This window comes from Ictalurus furcatus, chromosome 24, assembly GCF_023375685.1.
Source record: "Ictalurus furcatus strain D&B chromosome 24, Billie_1.0, whole genome shotgun sequence".
NCBI lineage: Eukaryota > Metazoa > Chordata > Actinopteri > Siluriformes > Ictaluridae > Ictalurus > Ictalurus furcatus.
The window spans coordinates 5,737,259-5,761,563 of NC_071278.1; the positions used below are offsets into that span (position 1 = coordinate 5,737,259).

The window sequence follows — 24,305 nt, forward strand, 5'->3', positions numbered from 1 at the left end:
GTCTGTGCGCTGAAGCTTCACCAGATTTCTGGCAGCAGTGTGACTACAATCAGCAGGCCAGGCTATTCTCGGGCAAATGAGACTAACTCTATCTGTGCAGAGCTGCCAGACCTCTGCAGTTCAGATCCACTTTCACAGCACAAAGGAGCAACAGCAGGGGAGCTCCTCAAAACCTTTCCCTCCATGTATAAAATATCTATTTTTTAAAAAATGAGATAAGTATTATAGAACTTTTACCATATGTCATATGATTTTTAAAAGCATCTCCAGAGGCCCGTGAAATAACTTTATAGATCAGATCTAAACTCATAGAAATGGAATAAATAGCACAAATGGGAGCACCTCGTATTCAGTCACTATTATTAAATTTACTGCACAAAAAAATTTGTTACTCCAATTCGGCTCCTTGAATTAAAAAGAAAATGCAATGAGGATAATTACAAACTAAGAATAGGATAAAAGGCCAATTCATACAGAAATCACAGCATGGTCAAAGTCTGAAAAGTCTTTAAAAAGGTCATGGGTTGAGGGAAAAAAACAAAAACAAAAACAGCCCTGCTTAGCAAACCAATGAAAAATGGTTCCATTGCTCAGAAAATATGCATTTTATGTTAATCCACTCATGTCGTTACTATTTAGATGTTTTTTTCCTACTTTATCTGGAATCAAGTCACACACAAAAAAAAAACCCTGGCAGACAAGACTGACATACAACAAGGGCCTTTTTCCACTGCACAATCTACCCTATAAAAACAACAAAAAATATTTCAGGGTTTTAAGATCTCACCAGTGGAAACCTGGTTCTAAAAAAAAAGTTTTAAAACATCAATAATTCCTAAAAGATCCTTAAATGAAATAAGTTCTTTTCTGTAATCAGTACTGGAAATTTCAGCATCAGAAAACTTGTCATTAACAATTTAGACAATGTTCATTTGTATTTTTCTGCTCATTTCATTGGAGCTAATTTGAACTGGTTTAATCAAACACGCAGAAGACAGAGGGGACAATGTTAAAATCCATCGATTCTTTCATGGTAGACATCAGTGTCATATACTGAAGACACGACGAGGTGGCGTTTACTGTTTTCCGAGATGATTGTCTCAGAATTCTCTGAACCCATTTCACTCAGCGCTGTGTTGATTGTCTTTGAATGTGCAGTGGGGGAAAAAAAACAACATAAAGGCTTCCAAGTCTTCACTTCACTACCTCAGGAGGAATACACTTGAGATACGGGCTAGAGAAAAGTAGATCCTTTATCACAGCTAATAAATGAATGGTAGAGGAGCAGGAGAGTTCGTGCACACAGCAGATGAGCGTGTTAGTTTAAAGCACACACAAACATACACACACACACACACACACACACACACACACAGATACATACATACATACATACATACATACATATATATATATATATATACTGTATATATAGAGACCACGTGTAGGCTACCCTTAGGTGGAGAATCATGGGAGCAGAAGACAAAAGGAAGGAGGAAGCGACGAGCTTTAGATGCTTTGGGTGGTGTTGGAGTCACAGAGTCTTCAGAAGGAAGAGAAAGCAGGAATGGAAAAGAAAGGAAAAAAGAAAAACAGGAAGCAAATGAAAACAATGAAGTGGATGGACAACACACTGTGTACAGTTTCTACTAAACGTGTAAATGAATAGTCAAGGCCTGGTTTCCCAAAACAAGTGAATATACTGATAATAGTAAGGTGAAGGATTTCTTACACTCTACCACAGAATACACTCAAGATCACATCTAACAAACCACACACTGCTAACCTGACCAATAATACCGACAGGTGCTTTTTACACTTCCTGATGCGATGTAATAAATGTCATCACAGTAGGGGAAAAAAAAACAACACAACAGCACAGTGAAATTTATGAATGAGGATGCTGAGGCACCTTGCACAGTTTCATTTCATTGTCATTCCTTTATTTAAAGTTAAGAGCTGTGCCATCGACATGCTGCTAGATCAGATGAACTTTTTCAGCTTGTAAATGTTTTCTTTTTTCCTCCCTTTAAAATATTTTTTATAAAATGTGTGCATTTTTCATGCAACTCGTTCATTCCCAACAGGCGATTAAACGGAGCTGGTCTTCTTCTGAATCTCAAATGGCGTTTTATTGTCCACATGGTGCGCCGAGTAGCTATAAAGTCAAAATACTGTATATATAGTTAGCATACGCTGTATAGTGAATAGAAATTCTTGTGTCAGAAATTGTCAGGTCACCGGACAAAAAGTGAAACTGATGAAATATCAGTGACACAAAAACATTATTGTGGGTAAATAAAGACAATCTGAAAACAAAAGGTTATTTATTTATTTTTAATTTAATACTACTTCCTCATTATATTTGAGAAAGCACCCGTTGCAGTCAAAAAAATATGGGCTCATTAATATTCCTATATATTTAAATACTGAATCGAAAAAGCAATATGTCAGCTACCATACCGTTATACCATACATACAGAACGTCATATCCGTGTGTAAAATGTGTCTACAGCTATCGCAAGCTTCACATATGTAACAACACGGCACATCTGTGTAAAAGGGACACTCGCATGCACGCACGCATACACAGCCTCGTCTCTGACCCGTCACACAAGCAGCTCTTTCACTCTCTGACTGCAGCTCATCTGCACGTCAGCAGCGATTCCTGCTCTTTGCGTCTCAATCGGCCCTTTCTGCGGCACTGCTGCCCTCCGGCTAAAAACACTCACTTACCACGTGCGGTGTGGAGTCTCTCACGATTTCCCTTTTCTCATCTCTCCGTCCCGCTCGGTTTTCCCATATAGTGGTGGATAAAAAGAAGGAAATTGTAATGGACGTGAGACTGAATACAAGCGAGGGATATAATGAAACAGGCATGAGACAGCCTGAGAGTGTTTGATTCTTCGGTCTCTCTAAGACACTCAGGCTGATGTGCGTTTCCTGTTGACGGGGCACTTCTGATCCTGGAAGATGGCTCAGCTATGTACTTCTGGCAGTACGCACACTGCTGCAGCTGTGCTCTGGATGACACCTGCGGCTTCTCTTTTCTGTTCTCGATCTCTCTCCATGTCGACACGCTTCAGTCTTTAATCTCGCTCGACTTCAGTATGGGTTTGCTTGGATATACTCCACATATGATAGTGAAATAATGCATCAAAATCAACGGCGCAGAGACTAACGCGGTCAAAACATGCCACGTGACCATAAACCACAGCGCAAATAAGCAACATTAGCCAAGTATCTATTAACCCAACAGGGAAAAATGAGTTTAAAATTTTTTTTTTTTTAAAAAATGAACCGCTCATTTACATCAAATGAAAATACAAGATACTGCGCTGTCAATGTGCATCAATCAAAGACTTCAAAGTATTATTTCCCTGAAACTCCTGCTTTTACTGCTTTGGATTCATTGGTTTGTTGAACGAGAGATATGTTTACTACTTCTACTGTATTTTCTTTCAAACATTTCACATTATGACAAACAATTGAATTACCATAAAAAGTTCGATACGGACAATTCCATTTCCTTTCCTGGCCAATAGAAGTGCTAAAAGATTTTTCAGTAAAAATAAATTGTCCTCACAATGCAGCGGAGATGTGTACAGCAAATTCATCAATTATTTGATTTCATTTCACTTTACAGAAGTTTATTTGATGCTGTTTTATGTTGATCTTCTTCAACAAGGACACTGAACTAACTGCAGTAAATATTCAACCAACCAACCAACCATCTAACTAACCAACTAAGCAACTAAGCAGTAAAAAGGTTCTCACCTGATACAGAGATGGTTCGAACTCCTGCTCGGACAGCTTCTAACTTCTTCTCATTGTTTCCAAGCCTGTAATGCAATGTCAATACTCACATCAATAAAGCTGACCTTAAAATATTCGCAAGCTCCACTTCTGCAAGGTTTACCCTGCAGTATATTGTCCCGAGTAGTCGATGGCACACACACACACACACACACACTTGGGAAATGATTATGTGCTGTGCTGGTGTTGTTAAATGAATGCATCTTTATTTAATGTTTCCTTAATAGCTTATTTTATATTACATTGTTAGCCATTACTAACTGAGGAAGAGCAACGTGTTTACTTATTGTCTCTGTTCATGCCAAAAATAACACACACACAAAAACCCCCACAACAACAACAACAACAACAACAACAACAAAACTCCAACCTATAAACAGTTTGTACTTACTTTGGGATAGATGGAAGTGCTCTTTCTCCCTCTGTTGGTCAAGAAAATAAATGAAAAACTACATAAATATATTTCAGCGTTGCAACATTTTTCATATGAAGCAAGAACCTTTTAACATGAATTTATTATTTTAGTACAATCTCATAACAAGTACAACTGATACTTTGCTCCATTTCTGTCCACCAATCTACAGCAAGGGGTCTGCAGGTATTTTTTCACAATTTCAAAAAGAACTTTGAACATTTTAATTTATGATCAAATCTGCAGTAAAATAGAAAATGTAGAAATGTTATTAAAAAACTGACGTGGATTAAATACAAACCTATGAGATCCTCGGTAGGAAGTAAATCATACAAATATATTTCATAAAACAGAACGAATAGTCAAAATTTTTTCAAAACAAAACCAATCACATAAATATATTTAAAAAACTCAAAACACTGGAATAATGTCAGTGTCATGAAATCTATGACCATCTAATTTCAGCTTTAAAAAAATGTATAGCTTTAATCAAAATCAGTTTGCAGTGTTTGTTAAATCATATATAGTGCTAAAACGTTTTGCTTCTCCATAGTTAAACATATAGCTCTGGAATGTTCTGGCTCATACAATGCGGTCTATTCAGTGTCCCCTCTAGCTGGAGTAGAGGCAGGATCAGGGCTCCATCTCATCTCAGCTTCATCTCGTAAGAAACCAGTATGAGGAAGGTTGTTTTACCTTTCTGCGGCCTGACGATGAAAGACTGGGTGACGCCGTTGACCAGGCGACAGTAACCGTCGATCAGGTCGGCCATGTTCTCTGCGGTGTTGAAGGACGGCGTAGTGACGGTGAGAGGCTGGATGAGACGAGATGGACAGAGACGGATCCACAATGAGTCATTATCAGTTTATATGCTACGATATAATCTGCTTGGCTGCAGCTGCACTAAGACCCACCCCTGACTCTCTGCACCCACAGACACACCCCTACAAACTGTGCGCGCACGCACACACAAACACACACACACACACTTAATTACACTGTCTTTAACCACCACTATCTCTACAGTCGGTTGTCCAGGGATCCTGGCATGTGATGTATAACTTCATCATTATTATTATTATTATTATTATTAATGATTTTTACGATGACATGATGACAGTGAGGAGCATTACAATTTACTGTTGACATGGTTGCTATAGATATTATTTAGCAACAATCTGACTGGCTAATTGAACTGAATGATAAAAATGTTTAAAATGATACCAATCAGGCTAATACAAAGGAAGTTGCTCATTTTTAATCAATACCTTACAAACAAGCATAAAGATTACGACTTCAATATAACTTTAGAATTTTAAAGAAAATTAAGAAAAATGCTGCTTATATTCTACAAATTATTTCATAGCTATGTTTTAAGCCATGTACCTTGTTTGGATTTTGTCGGTAAAGTGGGAATGTTCAGAAATAAAAACTTCTAATAACTAAAATGAATAATAATAATAATAATAATAATAATAATAATAATGATAATAACAACAACAACATCATCATCATCATTAATAATAGGCTGTGATCATAAAGGGGGCTGGGGAAATATTTTTTACACTAAAGCCAGTCCCTTCCAAACACATAAGGAGTTTTACTTTACCATTCTAAACATAATGACATAATATCAGGAGCAGATATGCAATTATCAGAATAAGTAACACAGAGAGTGCGTGTGTTAGTGACTTTTAGAAAAAAAAATCCTTTAATATCAGCCTCTTAGCTGCAGGACAGAAATGAAAGAATCCATTCATGTGTTGTATAAGAGGAAGAATGAAGCTCAGTGAAATGAGACAGAGAGAGAGAGAGAGAGAGAGAGAGAGAGCGAAGAAAGAAAAAGACGGAAAGGAGAGTGAAAGCGACCGAGACTCTGTGCGTGTGTGTTTTTCTATGGGAAAACATGGACTCTAACGCTCCCAGGCTAACAGAAGTCATGGGACATTTTCACAGTTACGAAGGACCTATTCAACCTAACAATTGATACAATTAACACAGAACCACCATCATTAAAGAAAAGACTACCCTTAATCCATGATTAATTTACTGTTCAAATATTAGTCACCTTTTCATTACAATGACCAAAAAAAAAAAATCCATATACAAATGTTTAAGAGTCTAAATTCTACTTTTACTCATCTAGCGTAACATAAGTCAATCCAAACAAACACTTCCTAAACATTAGCTAGAATAATTTATAAGCTTTCGTAAAGGTCCTGTGACATCGTTATGTGCGTCAACGTTGAATCATTCAAGAAAGAATGGGAAATTTACTTCAGTCCTATTCTTAATTCTTTAAAACTTTAAAGGTGTACTGCATTGTAATTCTTTCCGTAATCTACGCCAGAAAATGTACAATGCACGTGATTTAATGTGCGTTTTAATGTGTAATGTCCAGAGCCTGCGCGGTACCTCAGCAGCCCCGGCCACGTCCAGCTGCAGCATGCCCTTCCTCTCACGCTCCTCCATGCACGAGTATTGGATGCTCTGCACCTGCGTGAAGTTAGCCAAGTGTGTCGGCTGAAATAAGAGAACACCACACACATTCAGAAAGATGGAAAGACATATTTGTCGAATGACACCATTTGATTGGGGATTGCTAATCTTAATTTGTGTGTAAAGTCTTTGCGTTAGAACATTACTCGCATAAAACCATTGTCTTGTTAATTATTAAGGTTACACAAGTTTGACTCTATTCCCAGACTTTGGTCTACAGGTTTCTGACTGTGTATATACACAATTCTATCCACGGAGACAAGCAAGCGGAAAATCTGATCATCTGCTGTTGGCTAAAACAGACAAGGATGTGGGATCCAATTCAGTGCTCAGGTGCATGGTTATGAAACTGGAGATGCGTGTGAAAAGACAGGACTGTAAGGACTAGAAGTTATTGTGAGTAAGGTCAACATACTCAAATGCAAGCCTAGAAAGAGCATGAAAATCTTCATAAAGCCATTAGGCTAATGTTTACTGCTATCAGAACAAGTAATGTCTCTTTAGTCCTGTTTTGCTGCAAATTGTGTTACATTTGTTGATGGCCACATGCACATATTACTTTCTTTCTCTGTTCGCTCCCCTTTATTATAAGAGGGTGTGGTGGTGTAAATGTCTGTAGGAGTGAGGATGAAGCTTACTGTTAAGCCTTTGTCTGTCAGGTAGCTGATGCCTTCCTCAGGACCGATAGCCAGCTCCACTGAGATAACCCAGCTCGACTGAAAGGCGCGCACACACACACACACACACACACACACACACACAGGAGTAATTTAGCAACTATCAATCTAGTATTACCTAGTAACTACCAAAGCTCATTTTAGGATTTAACAGTATTTGGATGGTTAACCCTAACCTTGGCAGTTTTTATCATGTCTAATCAAGCAGATAATCTCACAGCCACCAGGGGGCAGTATAAGACTGCTTACAGGGAGAGAAGCAACGCCTCCAGAACCTTTAGCCAAATTCTCACACCTACATACACACTACCTACCCCCAGAGCACATTTAAAGCACTCCTTGTCGAATCTGTAGACTGGGGCAAGGATCTCGAAGAACTTGAGAATGCTCTGTTCATCGTTCAGGCTGGCAAACTGCTTAAACGTCTGCTGAATCTGTTTCCGCAAGGTTTTAGCCTGCGATGGACAAGGGGGAAAATAAAACTGATAAGCAGTTGCAATGTAGCAGGACCCGTTCGGGTTCTCCAGCTCTGCCTGTAAGACAAATCCTTATCACGCATCTATATGAATAGAAAGACTACAAAATGTTGATGACATGATTGTGTGCATGTGTGTTAGATTAAAATGATATAAACATTGGTTTATATTCAGTGTTTATAAACCAAAATTCTGGAAAACCACTTTTCATTGTAATTATAACCACATTATGGAGATTAATCAAAAGCATAATCTCCTTTAGCAACAAGAATGAAAATAACAAGCACTAAACAGCTATAATAAATACATTCTTTGTAAAATTACTACATCTGTCTCAGATTTTTTTAAAAAGAAAAAAGTAAGAACTCCTTGGCAAGTTCAAAACCCAGATACACGCGTGACCAAAATCATAATCAAATTCTAGATTTATTATATTATATTCGAATAACGTTCATCTTACACATGAACTCAACACTGGAATATTATCTACAGCAGTGTTAACATCGCTAACAAGAAACAGTGGACAAGATGGCAACTTTTCCCCTAGATGTGCATCATGCAATAGTAAGAAAACCTCTGGTGTGACTACTACCTAATAATAAGCAGCCCTTTAGTTCTTTAACTGAAGAAAACAAATGCTACCAGATACACACACATGTTTTTCAGTGAACTGCCTTCTCTGCTGGATGAACTGCATTCGCGTTTGGTCTGACTGCTGCTTTATCTGGAAAACCAGAAAGGTGGCTCTCATATTGCCATAGTAAGAAGTGAAAAATCATAAATGCTAGGGCTAAACTCTTACATACTTCTACTACAGGTAATAAACATTTAAATAATTAAGATAAAGAGGAATGATAATGAAGGCATAACGGGATAACGGTACACAGTAATATTAAGTATGTACATATGTGTACATCCTGTAAGAGCTTTTCAAGAATGCATTCAGGTTGCGATATCGCTCTCACAGTGGAGTCTGCCCATAACTGTGTTATTATTCTTAAAATATATCAAATCTTATTCAATATATAACTAGGATGGTGTATATTTATCTAATGTGCCTGATATTTAAATAACTGGATTGCTTTCATAAGGGGTGCAAAAACTTTTAGAATCCGTCCTATACAAAACATCCATGATCTAAGAATCCACCATAAGGAATATTTTCACTAAACATGGTCTAGGATGGGGGAAAACAGCATTCCAGGGACGGACAGACAAAAACTTATCACTTCAAACATAACACTGTATAAAGCACTCTTTCCAGACAAGAAACAGAGAGTTGTGTACCTCTCCAAGCATCTACCGAGGAATCACGGGAAGAGACCAGAGAGCCGGAGAAAGCTTCGGTCAGAAAAACGCGTCTCCCAAATTCCCCTTCATCTGCGCTTGCTCATTTATTTCCCGGTGCTTACAGAGAATCAATGCAGAATTAACTACTCATTTTAGTTGACCACCTATGACTCACCAGATGTCTCTGTATTAGTGGATATGGCACAAGGCAAACAGTGCTGATTACTCAAATCTCATATCTCAGAGCTTAATCATTTCTTCCATGCTTAATTTGATTATACTCACTATTGAGTCCAGTGTCTGGACTTTATTACCTGACAGATGGCCATGGCTGCAGTTTAGCTCCATGTGAAATAACATGAACCTCTGCTGTGTCAATACAGCATGTTGAAATATGGGTCATCTGCCAAGACCCAAAACATCTCTAGAGAGAAGTATCTTTACTTTTTAATACAAAACCACTTTGAACTGGTCCATGATAGTGAAGAATGGATGGGTGCCAACACTTTGGCACATAGTTCAATAAAAGGAAAGTGGGTTGTGCTAATATGCCGCAGTCTCTGGGGGTGGGGGTAAATGTTAAAAGAACACCATATTGCGTGCTTGCACACACACACACATACACACACGGTTTAATAATGGCCTCAGGGGTCAGGTGACACCCCTCCCTCTATACTGAGCATCTGTCCATGGTTATTTTGCAGGGTCACAGAGCACATGGGGCACTTTGTAGCACTACTGCTCACTACTCCTTCACATGTGCCGCAGATTTATCTCCCTCTACACACACACACACGTTAGTGGTGACAACAGCACAGCTCGGGCCTTACACCCCCCTCCCCCCCTCCCTAACAGCTAACAAGTATAAGACCCTCATAAACTAAAAGCAGAAGCTCATGTAAAATTAAAAACATCTCGAGGTAGAAAAGTGGTCAATGAGCTCTTATCTCTAAATGTATAAGTGGCTACATGCTTTAGGGGAAAATAAAATTAGACCGTACACAAATGATCAGACATAAACAAGTCATTCGAAGGCAGTAGCCACTCAGCCAAACAAAGGAACCTGGAGTGAGTTCTACTGCAACTCCTCAAGACAGACTTGTTCTTTCACATTCCTCATTAAAAAACAAAACAACATCTTTAAGACCTTTTCCAGATATTTAAATTTAAGGAATAGAACGAACGTAAGGAATAAAACACGGCGTGGAGCACCATTATAAGAAAATGATAAAGGATGGGATGGTGTGATGTCGATATAACACTATCATTATATCAGTGATGTTGATGTTGACTCTAGAACACGTGGGGTTCAATACCATGGATCCTCTCTAATACTAAAAATATTTGTATATTTTTTCAGTTTTTACCGTGTTGCCTACAAGATATTTTTGGTATGTAAGACATATTTAAAAGGGTGCGTAATCACTGAATAAATAAAGCTTGTTTTATTGAAACACACGACTGTTAAAACCCCTTATCACGTCCCAGTTGCATAAACCGATGCATACCGACACTCAACAGCACCACTAAATGGCTTTTACATCTTTTTTTTTTTTGGGTAGGTCTGTGATCTAGATCTGTTCTCAGCAATTAAACAGTAAAAGGTAAATCACAAGAAGGGAAATCAACCAAAATCACACAAGCCTACTCTTATCAAACAAGCCTACTACTACTGAGACGAATGAGGTGTAGTGGGAAGCTGGAAATCATCAAAAAGTGCTCCTGCTGAACCAAAGGATCAAACGAGTAGAAGTTCATTATAATGCTTGTGCAGGTTAGAGTCATTTCTCTCACACTTTCTAAACTCACCTTGACTGAATCCAGCAGACTCTTGGGGAAGAACCGCCTGAGACCGACATCTTTTCTGGAAAACAAACAAACAAAAAAACAGAACAGTTTGAAAAACACTCAGTAGAGAATCCACATGTCCAAAATGTCGAACTCCCAGCAAAGGAGTCCGGCCAGAAATCTTCCCGCATCCTCAAAGGAGGCATCCGTCTGTGTTCCAGATAGCTCAGAGACGCTCCAGAGGAAGACGCTCATTAGGCCTCGTCCTTTTCAGCGGTTTTTATACGATCTCAGGATAGATGGATGGACGGCGTTCAGCAGGGGACAGTGGCCAAGGTTTGAAACATTTTTAGTGCATTTTGTCATGTTTTTGATTTGTGTTTTATTACACAGTACACCCGCAGTTCATTTTTAACATAATGGAGTTCTAATTCTTCATATATAAACTGTAAACAAATTTAAAAAAAAAAAAAAATTGTGCATTTTCCATTTTTTCCAAATTCAACACCATGGGGTAAGCAAACTTTTGCACTGAACTTTTTTTATACCTCAACTGGCGGTCAGGGTTTTGAAGGAGTTATTTCCAAGTGCTGACTGATTGAAAGGTGTTCATTTTTCATGTAATCTCAAATAAAATCTTCAGTCCAAACTGCCCTGCTTAACATGGCTTGGCACAGGACCCTATAATATTGAGTTAGTACAGTGTTATTGATGAGCTGTGCATGTGGCTTGTCATTTCTAACCATATTGAAAGCTCTACTTGAGAAATGCTGGTGGTAGTCGTGCTGGAGTCCAAACCAAACACAACCCTGTTCTGTCATCGTTACAGCCACAAAAAAAAAAAAAATTGCTAAGATTTTCAGAGTGATACAGGGAAACCCAATCTAGCACCCTACTCCTGGCTCTTGCCTGTCTGATGCTCTCTAAATGTGTGATCCAAATTCCTTGTGATTGTAACTGGGTGAAACTGTCACTCAGATTGCAGCTGGATTGTGACTGGATGCCCCCTGTGCCGTCATCCCCGCCTCCGATGAGCCAGCGGGCTGCACACGTGACTGAACCCAATGACCTGGATGTGACATTGGTACATGTGATGCCCCACAAGAGGACAAGTTCAGTGTGTGTGTGTGTTGGAATGTGTGTCACCAGTGTTGTTCATTAGCAACACTGATTTTCCGATCTGAAAATTATAACCCCACTTACACTTACTACAGCCCACCAACACTCACAGCCAGGATCTAGTTATTGGCTTTTCGCCTTCAAAATATCATCGTCAGTAAACAAATTGCATACTTTTCTTGGTAATTAACTGGTGTTATTTACATTTGCCCCTGACAACACACAAGGCTTGCCGATTACACCAATTTTTTTTATCTCTAAGGAAGTTCATGGTCATATGTTTGACACAAACCTGCAACTATTTACAGCACAGATGCTACACACATTCTCCTTCAGGCGTCACCATGTCGCATTATTCTTGACTCTGATTAAGCCCGGGATAGTGACAGCATGTTGACGTGTTTGACACTTCTCCCTTCAGGGTGTAGGCGCTGCCGCACAAACATGGTTTATACGGTTCCTGTGCATGCAGAATGTGGATCTCACCGTCACACATGGACTAACAAGTAAACACTGGATACAGACAACAACCCCAGGAATCCTGGGAAGATTACTGAACAGCGGCACTATCATTAGCATCTGTGGAAAACAGCTCCTTTCCCTAATTACTAGGCTTTGTTAGGGAATGGGACCGAGTGCCAGCGGATAATTGTTAAATAGCATTGGAAAGGCGACTATTTAGCCAGTTTGCCCTTCAGCATTTCTGAACACAACCACATTATTTTGTCCCTGAGTGGAATCAATACTGTAGCTGCCACAGTCACGGTCACCATGAACGTGCCAGTAATAAATCACCATCATCCCCCATTAATCAACCTCACCTCTATGTCAAAGCTCTACAGGACTACAACACCGTACAGGACTGCGCCAACACTCAGCATGACTAAGACTAAGACTAAGTACAAAAGGGACATGAGATAGAGCAAAAATTAAACGTTTGCTATAATTCAATAAGAATGTCATGGTGTGACAAACCCCTGAACAGAATTTCATTTTTGTGGAGAAATGAGGCAGAACAAAAGTCTTAAAGTTCAGATTTGGACTGATTTTGATTTTAGGAGGTCGGAAAAGCACTTTGAGGAATGGAAGTGGCAAAACAGATCGATAAAAGGTTCTTCTATGAATCGGAAGCATCTAAATTCACCGTCCACCTTCACAGCATTCGACCAGTAGCTAATAATGAAGAAGATTCTGCGGCAGAGAGAAATGCAATCATTAGCTCTGATGATTGTTATTGGGATAACTTCCTGCTCCCTCCTCTGACGGACAGAAATCAACACTCGGGGCTTTCAGAGGCTAGTTTCAGGTTCGTCTCAAAAAGGTGAATTCTAGACAACCTTTTTAACACTGAATATATATGAATATATCAGCGCGAGTCTCTGACTGCATGCGCGAGCTGAGCGATGTTCAGTGTTCAATAAGTAAAAGGTACTCACTCTAACAGCTCGTAGTTGGATTTCTTGTCCAAAGCATTTCCTCTCATTTCTCTGTAAAATCTCCTGAAGAGATCAGAGAGAGAAATGAACCCAGATGAATTCGTAATGTAGTTCAGTGATTATTTAATGCTGAATAATGAAGCTGAAGAGCAGTGTAAGGCAGAACCCACCTGATCTCAAGGCACCCCAGTTTGAGTGCGATATCCTGGTCGACCTGATCGGCTATTTCCAACATGTAATCGTTCTTCACCTGGGGGAAAAAAAAAAAGACAGAAAGAGACGCACTTCATTTTTTGTGTTTGTGTGTGACTTTAAATCACAAAACTAGTGTCTTATTTTTCAGAGCACAGTACTGTGAAACTCAGAGCTTTGAATAACAATATGTATTTAAGTGCAATTAATTCATCAATTTCTCTTTAGTCAATCTTTTTTCAAGTCAGTCTCTTTAAGCAATTCCTTCTCCTCACATACATCTGCATTGTGCAATAAAAGTGCAGATTTCATAATAATAAAAAAAAATTCAGGATTAATAAAGCCACAGGGTGGACACAGCCAGATTGCAAATCACGGCCATGTGGACCGAGTCCGTATGAAAAGAGCAGATGTTTGCTGCTCTAATGGAGACAAAAGACCAGGCGGGTTTGTAGGTTGTAGGCTTAAAAATGAGAGACATGGTAACCCATCATCCAGTAAAACCCCACAGTGCACCATTACTCCATCAGAGGCTTTGTTTAATGAAGCTGGACACACCTGCTGCAGAGCTGCCAGAGACATGTAACTGTAACAAACCCCTATTGTTTACATGATGGATGTGCTGAGCTGATTTTACACATGCTGAACTTTTGTTCCTGCAGAGTTCACTAGACGAAACGGATGAAATCATGTTAGCTCTCCTCGTTATAATTCCTTCGTTGATACTTCATTCATTGCTTCCACATGGTGCAGTAAAATTTTGTCCTGCCTGGAGCCTGGAGTCATTAGCATACTAGCCTCAGTCACTATGTAAGGAGTAGAACAATTTGGGGTGTGCCATTGTAGGAAAATAATCAATGCGTCCTGACGCAAAGCAGAGTTACCGTTACCGCACCGAAGTTGATTAGATTCCAATAATAATAATAATAATAATAATAATAATAATAATAACACGCCCTGAAGTGTTTTATTACTCTTACACCACAGCATCTTGCCAATAGTAACAATTTTAATTGATCAAATCATGCATTTGATCCATTTATGGCCATATTTAATGGACATCTGCATAGTCAGTTCCTGTTATTACTTAACAGTCGCTATCACACTGACCTCTTTTACCTCTCTTGAAGTTGAAAAAAGCAGCATGTCAAGTTACCAAGAAACCACCATGCCCTCTATCTCGAAGATTTCCACATGAAACTTCAAGTTACAGCTTTACCTCAGAGTACCTCCACAACGCGCTGACACGGCAGACTCCTTCCATAGATGCGAAATAAACGTCTCCTTACAGAAAACTTCCCCGCATCAATGACTGAATACGCACGTATTTTTGAGCCGGTTTCGAATCTGAGAAATGTCCTTCGTACAAATCCGGGTGTAACAGAAACGATAGCGTATAAGAAGGAGTGCATTAATATAAGCCTGAGGTTTCCCTTACAGTTAACACTGATCTCAATTCCATGCTGACCAACGAGAATGGAGAATTTAACAGCGCTGTGTTATAAATCGATTGAACACACACCCGGTCGCCATGGCGCACACCTCCATCCGTCAGAGGGAGCTGTCCATTTCATGCCTGTTCATCCATATCGTCTTAAATCCCTTAGTGTAAATCCACACACACACACGATGGATCAGCACCATCCACAGTTCTGGCTCAGTTATTACACTACATAACCGCAGGATTCTCTCTCACACACACACACACACCTCAGGTGACAGGCTGCGTGAGCAGGTGCTTGTTTTTGAGAACCAGCGCACATTTTCATTAGGAATCTCCAGAGATGTCATGATTGGATTTGGATTCAGGGTGCCATGATGTGATCGGAAACACCTCGATGGACATTCCTTTTCTGATTTCTCTAAACTATAATATTTTATTCCAGCATGATTAGATCATCATGAACAAACACTAGGCTCAACATAAAGCTGGGTGACAAGACCATATTCTTGCCATTTCAGCACGAACTATATCACAACGTCACTGTACAACTCTCATCAGTTAGATCACAGATTAAAACACACATTAAAACGCACTTCTTTTTTCAATCCTTGGTAAACACTGTCTTTTTTCTGTAAATAAATATAAAAAGCTTGTATGCTCATTTTTTATAAAAACGTTCTCTAATATTTTGTCGGCAAAACCCCAGCAAAACTAAAATATTATGATTTATGTTATATATAATTCACCACAAACAAGAAAATATTTATACAGAGAAAACCTAAGAATCGTTCATTTTTCTCATTCCTAGTTTTCACTGGTTTCATTGTCGAACGTTTACATAATCAGCTTTCATGGATAACTGAAGGAATTTACAGGTTTCACCTTTGCGTGCGAACCTATTTTATCATCCAAATACTTTAGCAGAACAGAAATATTGAAAGACTGATGGATGTTTCCCCTTTTTTGCTTTTATTCTGAACGTGTATCTGCTTAACGCAAGTTTGCTAGCATTAGCAACATTGCTCCTGTTTATTTAGTTAGCAATTTCCAGCAAAAAGTCTTTGAACCACTGATCCATGACTGCAACATTCATTTTGCCATTTAAAATAAATATACATGTTCATGTCTTTGTTTAATGCCTGTGATGAAAGTAGTTTGACTTAGTTGTCGTAGTGATGAAGTGACACCACCTGCAAACCCCTGATTCTTGTTCCCAGACCAGCAGCAGTTTGGTACTGAAATACAACCCACTTTCCAGCCTGAACTGGATCTTTTTCAGTAGAAAAGCGCTGAACTGCGTCAGATTGAGCACCAGCTACAGAACTAGCCCCAGCATCTTATTGCTGAAAAGGTTTTCTATTTCCTGTCTCTCTGCTGACCCACCTGCTGGTAGAAGAAATTCAGCGTCGGTTTGTCTTCAGTAAACTGATTCAGGAAGCCCTTTGGCAGGTAGCGGATCCGCAGCTCATACCTGAAAGAGGGACAATGAGAGGAGGGATGGTGAAAAAGTGCAGCGGGTGTCAGGGAGCGCTGACAGGAAAGTGGTGGATAGCTGCTTGTGAAAACGGTTAGGTTTAGATGAAGGACGTTTCTACTACAGTTGTTAAACTAAATCTTTAATGATACATCAGTGGAGCCTCCTGGTTTCTCATGACTCAGATTGGCCTGTGACCCAACTCGCTGCCATAAATAACAATGTGGAGGAGTACATAATTATATTATTATATAAACCTAGGTTGGTGTAGGGAAGGCTCCATCCTGTCCCAAGCTGAAAGCCTTACTCTAATCTATACACTAATCTATACTCTACTCTAAGCCTTACTCTAATCTATAACGTGAAATAAATAAGGGGAAAAAAATGACATGAATGAGATACTAGTAAACAGAGTTAGTCAAAAGTAGCCGAGGCACAAGCATGATTACAGCTGAATCCATGGTGATGCAGTGAATGAAAATGGCAAGCGGTGATTCAGTCATCAAATCGTCTACCTCCATCTGGTTCATCTCTACATAAACAGCAATGCATTGTGCAAAAATAATCACCCCTCGCCACCCTCTCACCTTGCATATCCCTTCACAGCACAAACTAAGAATAAAAATAAGAAATCCTGCTCCAGCCAACATCAGCACAGCTTCTTTCCACAAGCCATAACAATCTCAATGTAACGGCACAAAACATTCACTTGATATTCATTACTGTACTTTTTCTTGCATTATACGACTGAACCATTTTTTCTAATTATCCACGATGTATCTGGTACAATAACCACTGCATCATTTGCACATTGCATTTTTACACATTATTGGACTTAAAGCATATTATTTATACTGTATTATACTGTTCAATTTAATCCAAAAGAAGTTCCACTGCTAATAAAAGATCCTGAACCCGGTTGTCTGATCCATGATCGCTTCATCGCTTTCATATTACTGCAGAAGATGTCATTCTGTACAAATCCCTTTGAGGACAGCTAATCGAAATAGTTGTGGGTGAGATTATACTTTACTCCTCAGTCCAAGTCTTCCCCAAGCACTAGGATGCTACTGCTGCCTTCGACATACCTCGGAAGCTAACCAGCTAGCTGTGATTGGTGATGTATATTTAGCGCTTCAAAACTGTATAGTCAGCGTTATAGATTTAATAAGACGTCTGCATGTTGACTGATCTAAAGCAAATACTAGTATATACAGTATAACGGCACATTATTTAAAGGTTAGAAACGCCACTTTGTTTACAGTTAATGCTGTGAGCAGTCATGTGGATATAATGTCGCTTGGCGAACTCAGGACTTGATGAGACCCTGCCAAGTTAGGAAGTAAGAATTCCATTTTGAGGGGGCTTTTTCTTTTCTTTCCAGTCAAATGCAGCATGCATGTATTTTAGCACCTGTATGAGAGGAAATAACTCGGCATACCACCAGGTGGCAGCAGTCTGTATTCAGAATTTACCATTTAGAACAACAGTATATGGTGTGGTACATCACTTTTCCAACGGGTTGTTAGGAATAATAATCTTCCGAGTCCAAAAACAATGGAAAACCTAATATGACTAGCTACACCAGAAGCAGCCAGGACTTTGTGTGTGTGTGTGTGTGTGTGTGTGTGTGTGAGCGAGAAAGAGAGAGACTTTTGGTGAAGGTTTTCCAGTCATTACTCCCCATAAGAGAGGTAATGTACAACAGACAAGAGGAGACGATCTGGCTCGGCTTACCTAATCTGCGTCAGCAAAAGTGAGTGTGTGTGCATGCAAGAGTGACTCAGTCAGAGTGTGTGTAATGAAAGCTTGTGTGTGTGGGGGTTGTGTCTCATTTCTTTGGCAGTGTAATTCATTAGAACTGAGCCCTCTTTGGCAGAGAGCTCGGTGATAAGTGCACTCTGGTGTTCCCTCTGCTGCCTCGTGCCAATCTGATGTTTGCTGAGGCTCCACACACCAAACCATTCTCTCAACATCCCCATCACTCTGATTAGAACGCTAGTCTCAGCCATGATGAATGCCCCTGGTGCTGCTCACGCGGTGAGAGTGTAACACAATAACGGACAATTATTGCTGAAAAACAGACACTTCACTATTCTCTTCAGGCTTCTTGTTCTACTTTTATTTTTTTTCCCCAGTAGGACCACTTGGCACTTTTCCGGTATGAAACCATCAGTTTCGTTCATTATGGAATGCATTCAACTATGAAAGGGTTCATGTAAATCCATTTGAATATTATGCACACTTTTTTTTAATATGAACAGGTTTAAAACCACCTACAAGAAGTCTAAAAATATTTCCTAAACATTATCCCATAGTGCAGAACTCCGAACAAATGCATGTCATTTATGATGTGAAAGATCATGACATTTTTGCATTAATGCAGAAGCTTTCACAGCAGAATCCAGATACATCGGTCAACAGATTATATTATCCTGCCACATGGCCACTGCATGTATTACACCACAGTGTGTTTGAATTCTTCAGTCAGATTGGTCAGAAGGAGCCGACAGTAGTGCGTGCTCTGAGTCAGATCACAGGTTTAGAATATTATTGAGTTTATCGTGATACCTTGTCTTTACTATAATAACAACTTATACAGGAACTTGTACAGCAAATGCGCCACATAATCCAAGCTGAATAATAAACAGATTAAAAAGAAAAGCTATCTAACAAAGAAAAACTTCTTCTGTTAGAGAGATGTTTATTTTGTCATTCATGGAAGGAGTCTCCAGTGTCGGCGCTTTATAAAGCTTTTATCTGCTATGGGAAAGGCTTCGGGACAGAGGACTTGTGCATGACAAACTGCATTTTCTTCCTGTCATTAACTTCAAGAGAAAGTGAAGAAAGGAACATGAAGGAATGACTATTTGTGCCTGGAAGAGGTAACAGGAACTAACTTGTGGTTGTACCACTACATTAATTGTAACTATAAACAGATAAAAAGTATGACGTTTTAGTCTTTAATGTAAAAATGTAACTGTGGGCAAATTGCTGTGGTTACAATCTAACAATCTAATGAGCTACTATGGTGAAACTTTAATACTGGAATGGAACTGAAGAGGAAACCTGATAGGACAAAAGGTGATGTAATCATCCCTGGATGCCCACTTAAACTGGGGACATCATGAAAATAAGTAAGTCCATTTTGGTACTATTATCAGTGCAGCACTTAAGCCTATGGGGGCTGGAAGTAGGGGAAGTCTAAAGAGGTTCCTCATGCTCCTTTGAGATTAAAGCACATTGTCCTTTGGCGATGACATCATTCCTTAACCCCGAGGTCTCCAAGCCTACGTGGCACGTTTCCACCCAACCACACCAAGACGAGACAAAGACCCGTCAACACCTATGGAAAACTGAGCAGCATGTGTGGCTGTGAAGACGTCCTGAGGGGACTTCTCCGGACGTTTCTCCTGCATCTGAATGTAACCGCAGTCTGCTGGATAATGACCTCACCTGCTTGACATGCTCCGACAGCCTTCAGAGTTCAACATGCGTAGCCCGGAGGGTTTGTTTTCTCGAACAAGCATTGTGTGTCAGCACTAATTCATCGACGGTGTTTTCATGTTCCGACTTATCCTTTTTATCTGAGCACACCCCCGGGGCCTTGAGTGACAAAAACGTGCATTTGATTTTAAAAAAAAAAAAAAAGGAAAAGAAAGAAAGAAAGACAAACTGGAAAGGAGTGATAAATTATGTGAGGAGGAAGCAGAATAATTCAGGTTTAGAGTGAATTCAGCAACCTTATTGTAGGCAAAGTTCAGTATTTTTGTTTTAACAGAGCTTTTATGTTTATAATACATGATTTCATTTTGTGGAACCGTGCTGCTGAATCACGATGCATTAACATAACATAACATTTTCAGCATAGAAGTAAAGCATATAAAACAGGAAATTATTGTTTCTGTAAATTCAGCTCATTGAAATATGATCAAGTTGCCTGTCCCTCCAGGATTCCTCAACTTTGCGATCGCAGAAATGAACACAAAATCAAGTAAACTTCGCAATATTCAAAAAATGCAATTTTTCAAAATTACCGCAGATTTTCCACAGATTTGGGCCAAGAGGCATCACATGACATCATCACGACGCACATTTGATTCGTCAAAGCTTTCATCGATTCACGTCTGTTAAACACGAGTACAGCTAAAAGGTCTCATCTACCAACAAACATCACCGCGAAAGACCGTGCAAAACAATTTCGTGCAATTGCAATTTTGCCAACTCAAGTAGTTTTACACACACACACAATGCATAAAAAAAACTGAAAAAAGCCACACGAATTGAATAACATCAAAGTATGCACGCAAGTCCAACAAAATCAAAACAAAAAACATCCAACACAAAGCATTACTCCCCTGCTGCAGTACTTGCAGATTGTGTACTGATGCGTCTGGAACCCAGACTGAAACACATCGGGCTTGTTATTCCTACCTGAAGAACAGCGCTCTTGTGTGACGACTTTCTCCAAAATCATACAGAGGAAGCGTGTTAAAGATGACGGACTGGTATTTGAAGTTAGATATCAATCCCAGACAATAACACAATTACAGTCAACATAATGAGGAGATAAACGGCAGATTTGATAAGATGAGCTATATTTATTGCATTTGTTCAGAAAAAAAAAAAAAAATCTTCTTTGTTATGTTCCTATTAGCTACAGTCAGATAAAGCACAAGCAGGGAAATGAAGCACACAATGATGTCAGTTTTGAGAGAAAAGCAAAAACATTTCTGATGGCTTAACCGAAGCCCTGCTTTTCTCCTATAAATGACATCAGGTTCTCTTTAACGGTGTTCTCCGACTCAGTTTGCACCCTTGTGTTTAGACTTGGTAACAATGGCGTTCGTGATCAGCGGTCTGCTCCTCATCTGCTTTAACAACACAGTAAAAGTGTGTGCCTTCAAACAAAGCCCTCGACGATAACGTCGAGTCCTGAGTGGCACGGAAATGAAACGTCTTTAAATCTTCAGCAGAGTACGAGCCCTTTCTCTGGTTTTCTTTTAAGCTCCCGACTCTCTGAGGTGCGGTAAAGCTAACAAAGCGTGTTATGGCTGATTTGAGGTGGGTGAAAAGAAGGTACAGCTGGCTAGCAGAGCCTGAGTGAGTGCAGTTTGGGCAGCAGTAACGGTACATTGTCTGAAGTAGTTTTCGAGTGAAGACGATGTACAAAATGCCATCTGTGAGATGGTGTGTGTATGCCATGACCTAATCGTCCAGTTGGTCCAGTGACAGTTTAAGTACTGATCACTATTCAGTGCACTACAATGGCAACGCTGTTGGCGCAGGTGCTGTAAAAACAAACCGTGTCGTTACACTCAATGCTCCGTTTGTGTGCTCAATATAACAAACCTTAGCACTTCAGTTTAATATATATATTTAATATATAAACTACTGCTCAGGGAATGTCTCCATACCCTCATTCAAAATTAACACACACACACACACACACACACACACACACACACACACACACACGTCAGTTACAACTCCCTGTCTGCCGCAGTGCCACAACTGCCGGCTAAATCTCCATGACGACGAGGGAAGACTGCTACTCATCTTAGGGGAGGATGGGATAGATTTATGCACGTGCATACCCCCCATAATATACTGTTTCTTTTGTTTTGCTTTATTTAAAAGTTAGCCTATTTGTTTACTATAATGTGTTGTGCTGTTAGGTATCAGAATCGGTAAAGCGTTCATAAACATAGATGTTTTTACTGCGTATTACGGAATCAGACACCTTTCCACGTCAACAGAAAAAGATGGTTGTGCTTACAGGCAAGTAGGAGGGCCAACTAGTCAGAGGAACTCGGTCTCTGCAGCAGCAAATCATCTCAGCTCACCATCATATCAGTGACATTTCGAGGCTAAGAATACAACAGGCTTAGCTTTCTAGTTAGTGAACATTAATTTATAGTGCTTTAACAAAGCTACATGAGCTCACCTAAAATCTACATCAGGAAACTGACGTTAGATAGCTAGCTAGCTGATGGTCACGTTGAGGAGTTGCCTATAATGGACATGTTTAACTAACTAACTTTGTTCAGCTTACAAATGAGTGTATGGCATTTAGTTGGGCTTTCAGCGTCCAGTACGTCGTCGTCTTGAACGTGCACACACAGAACAAAACTGTAAGAGACTCTTATGCCTTCGATTTCTCTCTAGTATAAACATTAAGAGTTTTAATGAGACATCACTGCATGTCCAAACACTGCATTGAATCAACTAGCCACTGACAGGACGCAGAGCCATGAGGATCATCTAGAGTTACAACATTTCACAAGTGTTCGTTTCAGCTGAACAGCACTCACGGTCTTTTAGTGCTAATCAATAATAATAAGTGGACAACGTTTTAGCTAAATGTCAAAACAATTCCTAAAGAAAATAGTTAATAGATTCTTCAGTCAGATTACAAGCAAGCAGTGCCGGGTTGCTAGGCTATGCAGGTCTTTTCGTTTCGCACCTCTCTTTTCACACATCACTAAAGGGGTCTAATAGAACAGTCTATAATATATAAACAGTCTATATTACTTCATTTCCTACATGAAATGGTTAAAACCACTAGGCAAATTCACTAGCTAGCCAGCCTGCTAACAAACTGGTTTTAATTACACAGATTAGTAATTACTTAGCATAACACTGGCTAGCAAGCTAGCAAATTTGGCCAGTTATTCCTGTCTAATACTAAGCTAGAATACAAAGTAATAACGTAGTAATAATGTGCGGCGCTGTGTTTAGATAGCTGTCTTAGCTAATGTGCATAAACTATTATACTGTGTAAATAGAAGTAGCATTTTATGCAAAGCATTAGCGTACATCTTAAAGAAGTTAAAAAGGTTGAGATTTGCTGATCAAACTTGACCAGTCAAATTTCATTCAAGTGTTTAAATGACAGTAATTTGGAGTTGATAAATATTCTGCAAAATATATTTAAAATACTTCTATTTTGCTTTACAAAAAATAAAAGTCCCCTTTCAAGCTTTTACAATCTGAGAAGAAACAACACGAAAAAAAAAAAAAAAAAGAAAAAAGTGTGCGCCTTTTCCAAATGATGTTTTGACTGATCAGGACATTCACAGGAGAACAGTGACGCTAAACCTTATTCAAATTCGCCATTTCCTAAACAAATGATCCAACATAGATGGTGTTTTCCTAGCAGGTGTCACGGAGAACGTGAGACTTGTGCATGCGGTTCACCTCCACTCGTCCTGTGATCGGTTCTGCTCGTATTTCTCCCTCACGTGGGACACGCCCATGTCGGGGTGGAGCCAGTGGACCTCGCCTGATTGGACGTGGCTGAGGCGGAGGCCGAAACATGCCACACATTTCACCTTGTGGATGTCCACGATCTTCTGTATGATCCCCTGAGAAGAAAAAAACCCCACACACACGGGTTAACACTATTACTTAAGATACTGGTGAGTGGTATACAACTATATATTAAAATGACACTGGTGAAAATTTGTTGAGCAACTGCACATGCTTTACGGCTGGTTTATGTTTTTCCTTTTTTGAGAGACATATCCCAAAAAAAATAAATCATGTGCACAATAGCATATGACCGACAGCTGTGCACAGCCACAGCACCAAGCTACAACGATCATAATTATGCCATTTTGACTATTGGTCTCTGAAATCCAAACAAACCAAATGAAGATGAATAGCTGCACTGGAAAACA

At 39.5% G+C, this 24,305-nt stretch overlaps 1 protein-coding gene across 6 annotated transcripts in view; it reads right to left on the reverse strand.

Moving 5' to 3' along the window:
- Positions 1-24,305, reverse strand: part of ptk2aa (protein tyrosine kinase 2aa) — a 113,372-nt gene that overhangs the window by 28,713 nt on the left and 60,354 nt on the right. For 4 of the 6 annotated variants that reach the window (XM_053613278.1, XM_053613277.1, XM_053613275.1 and 1 more), the window contains 11 exons: positions 23,824-23,990; positions 16,533-16,620; positions 13,684-13,763; positions 13,514-13,576; positions 10,980-11,034; positions 7,719-7,859; positions 7,366-7,443; positions 6,644-6,751; positions 4,925-5,042; positions 4,208-4,238; positions 3,778-3,842 (listed from right to left, as the gene is read on the reverse strand). In XM_053613278.1, the coding sequence (XP_053469253.1) occupies positions 3,778-3,842; positions 4,208-4,238; positions 4,925-5,042; positions 6,644-6,751; positions 7,366-7,443; positions 7,719-7,859; positions 10,980-11,034; positions 13,514-13,576; positions 13,684-13,763; positions 16,533-16,620; positions 23,824-23,990 (994 nt within the window). Of the gene's footprint in view, positions 1-1,453; positions 1,544-2,736; positions 3,722-3,777; positions 3,843-4,207; positions 4,239-4,924; positions 5,043-6,643; positions 6,752-7,365; positions 7,444-7,718; positions 7,860-10,979; positions 11,035-13,513; positions 13,577-13,683; positions 13,764-16,532; positions 16,621-23,823; positions 23,991-24,305 lie in introns of those variants that run through there. The other 2 variants (XM_053613281.1, XM_053613280.1) reach the window with 2 other exon arrangements.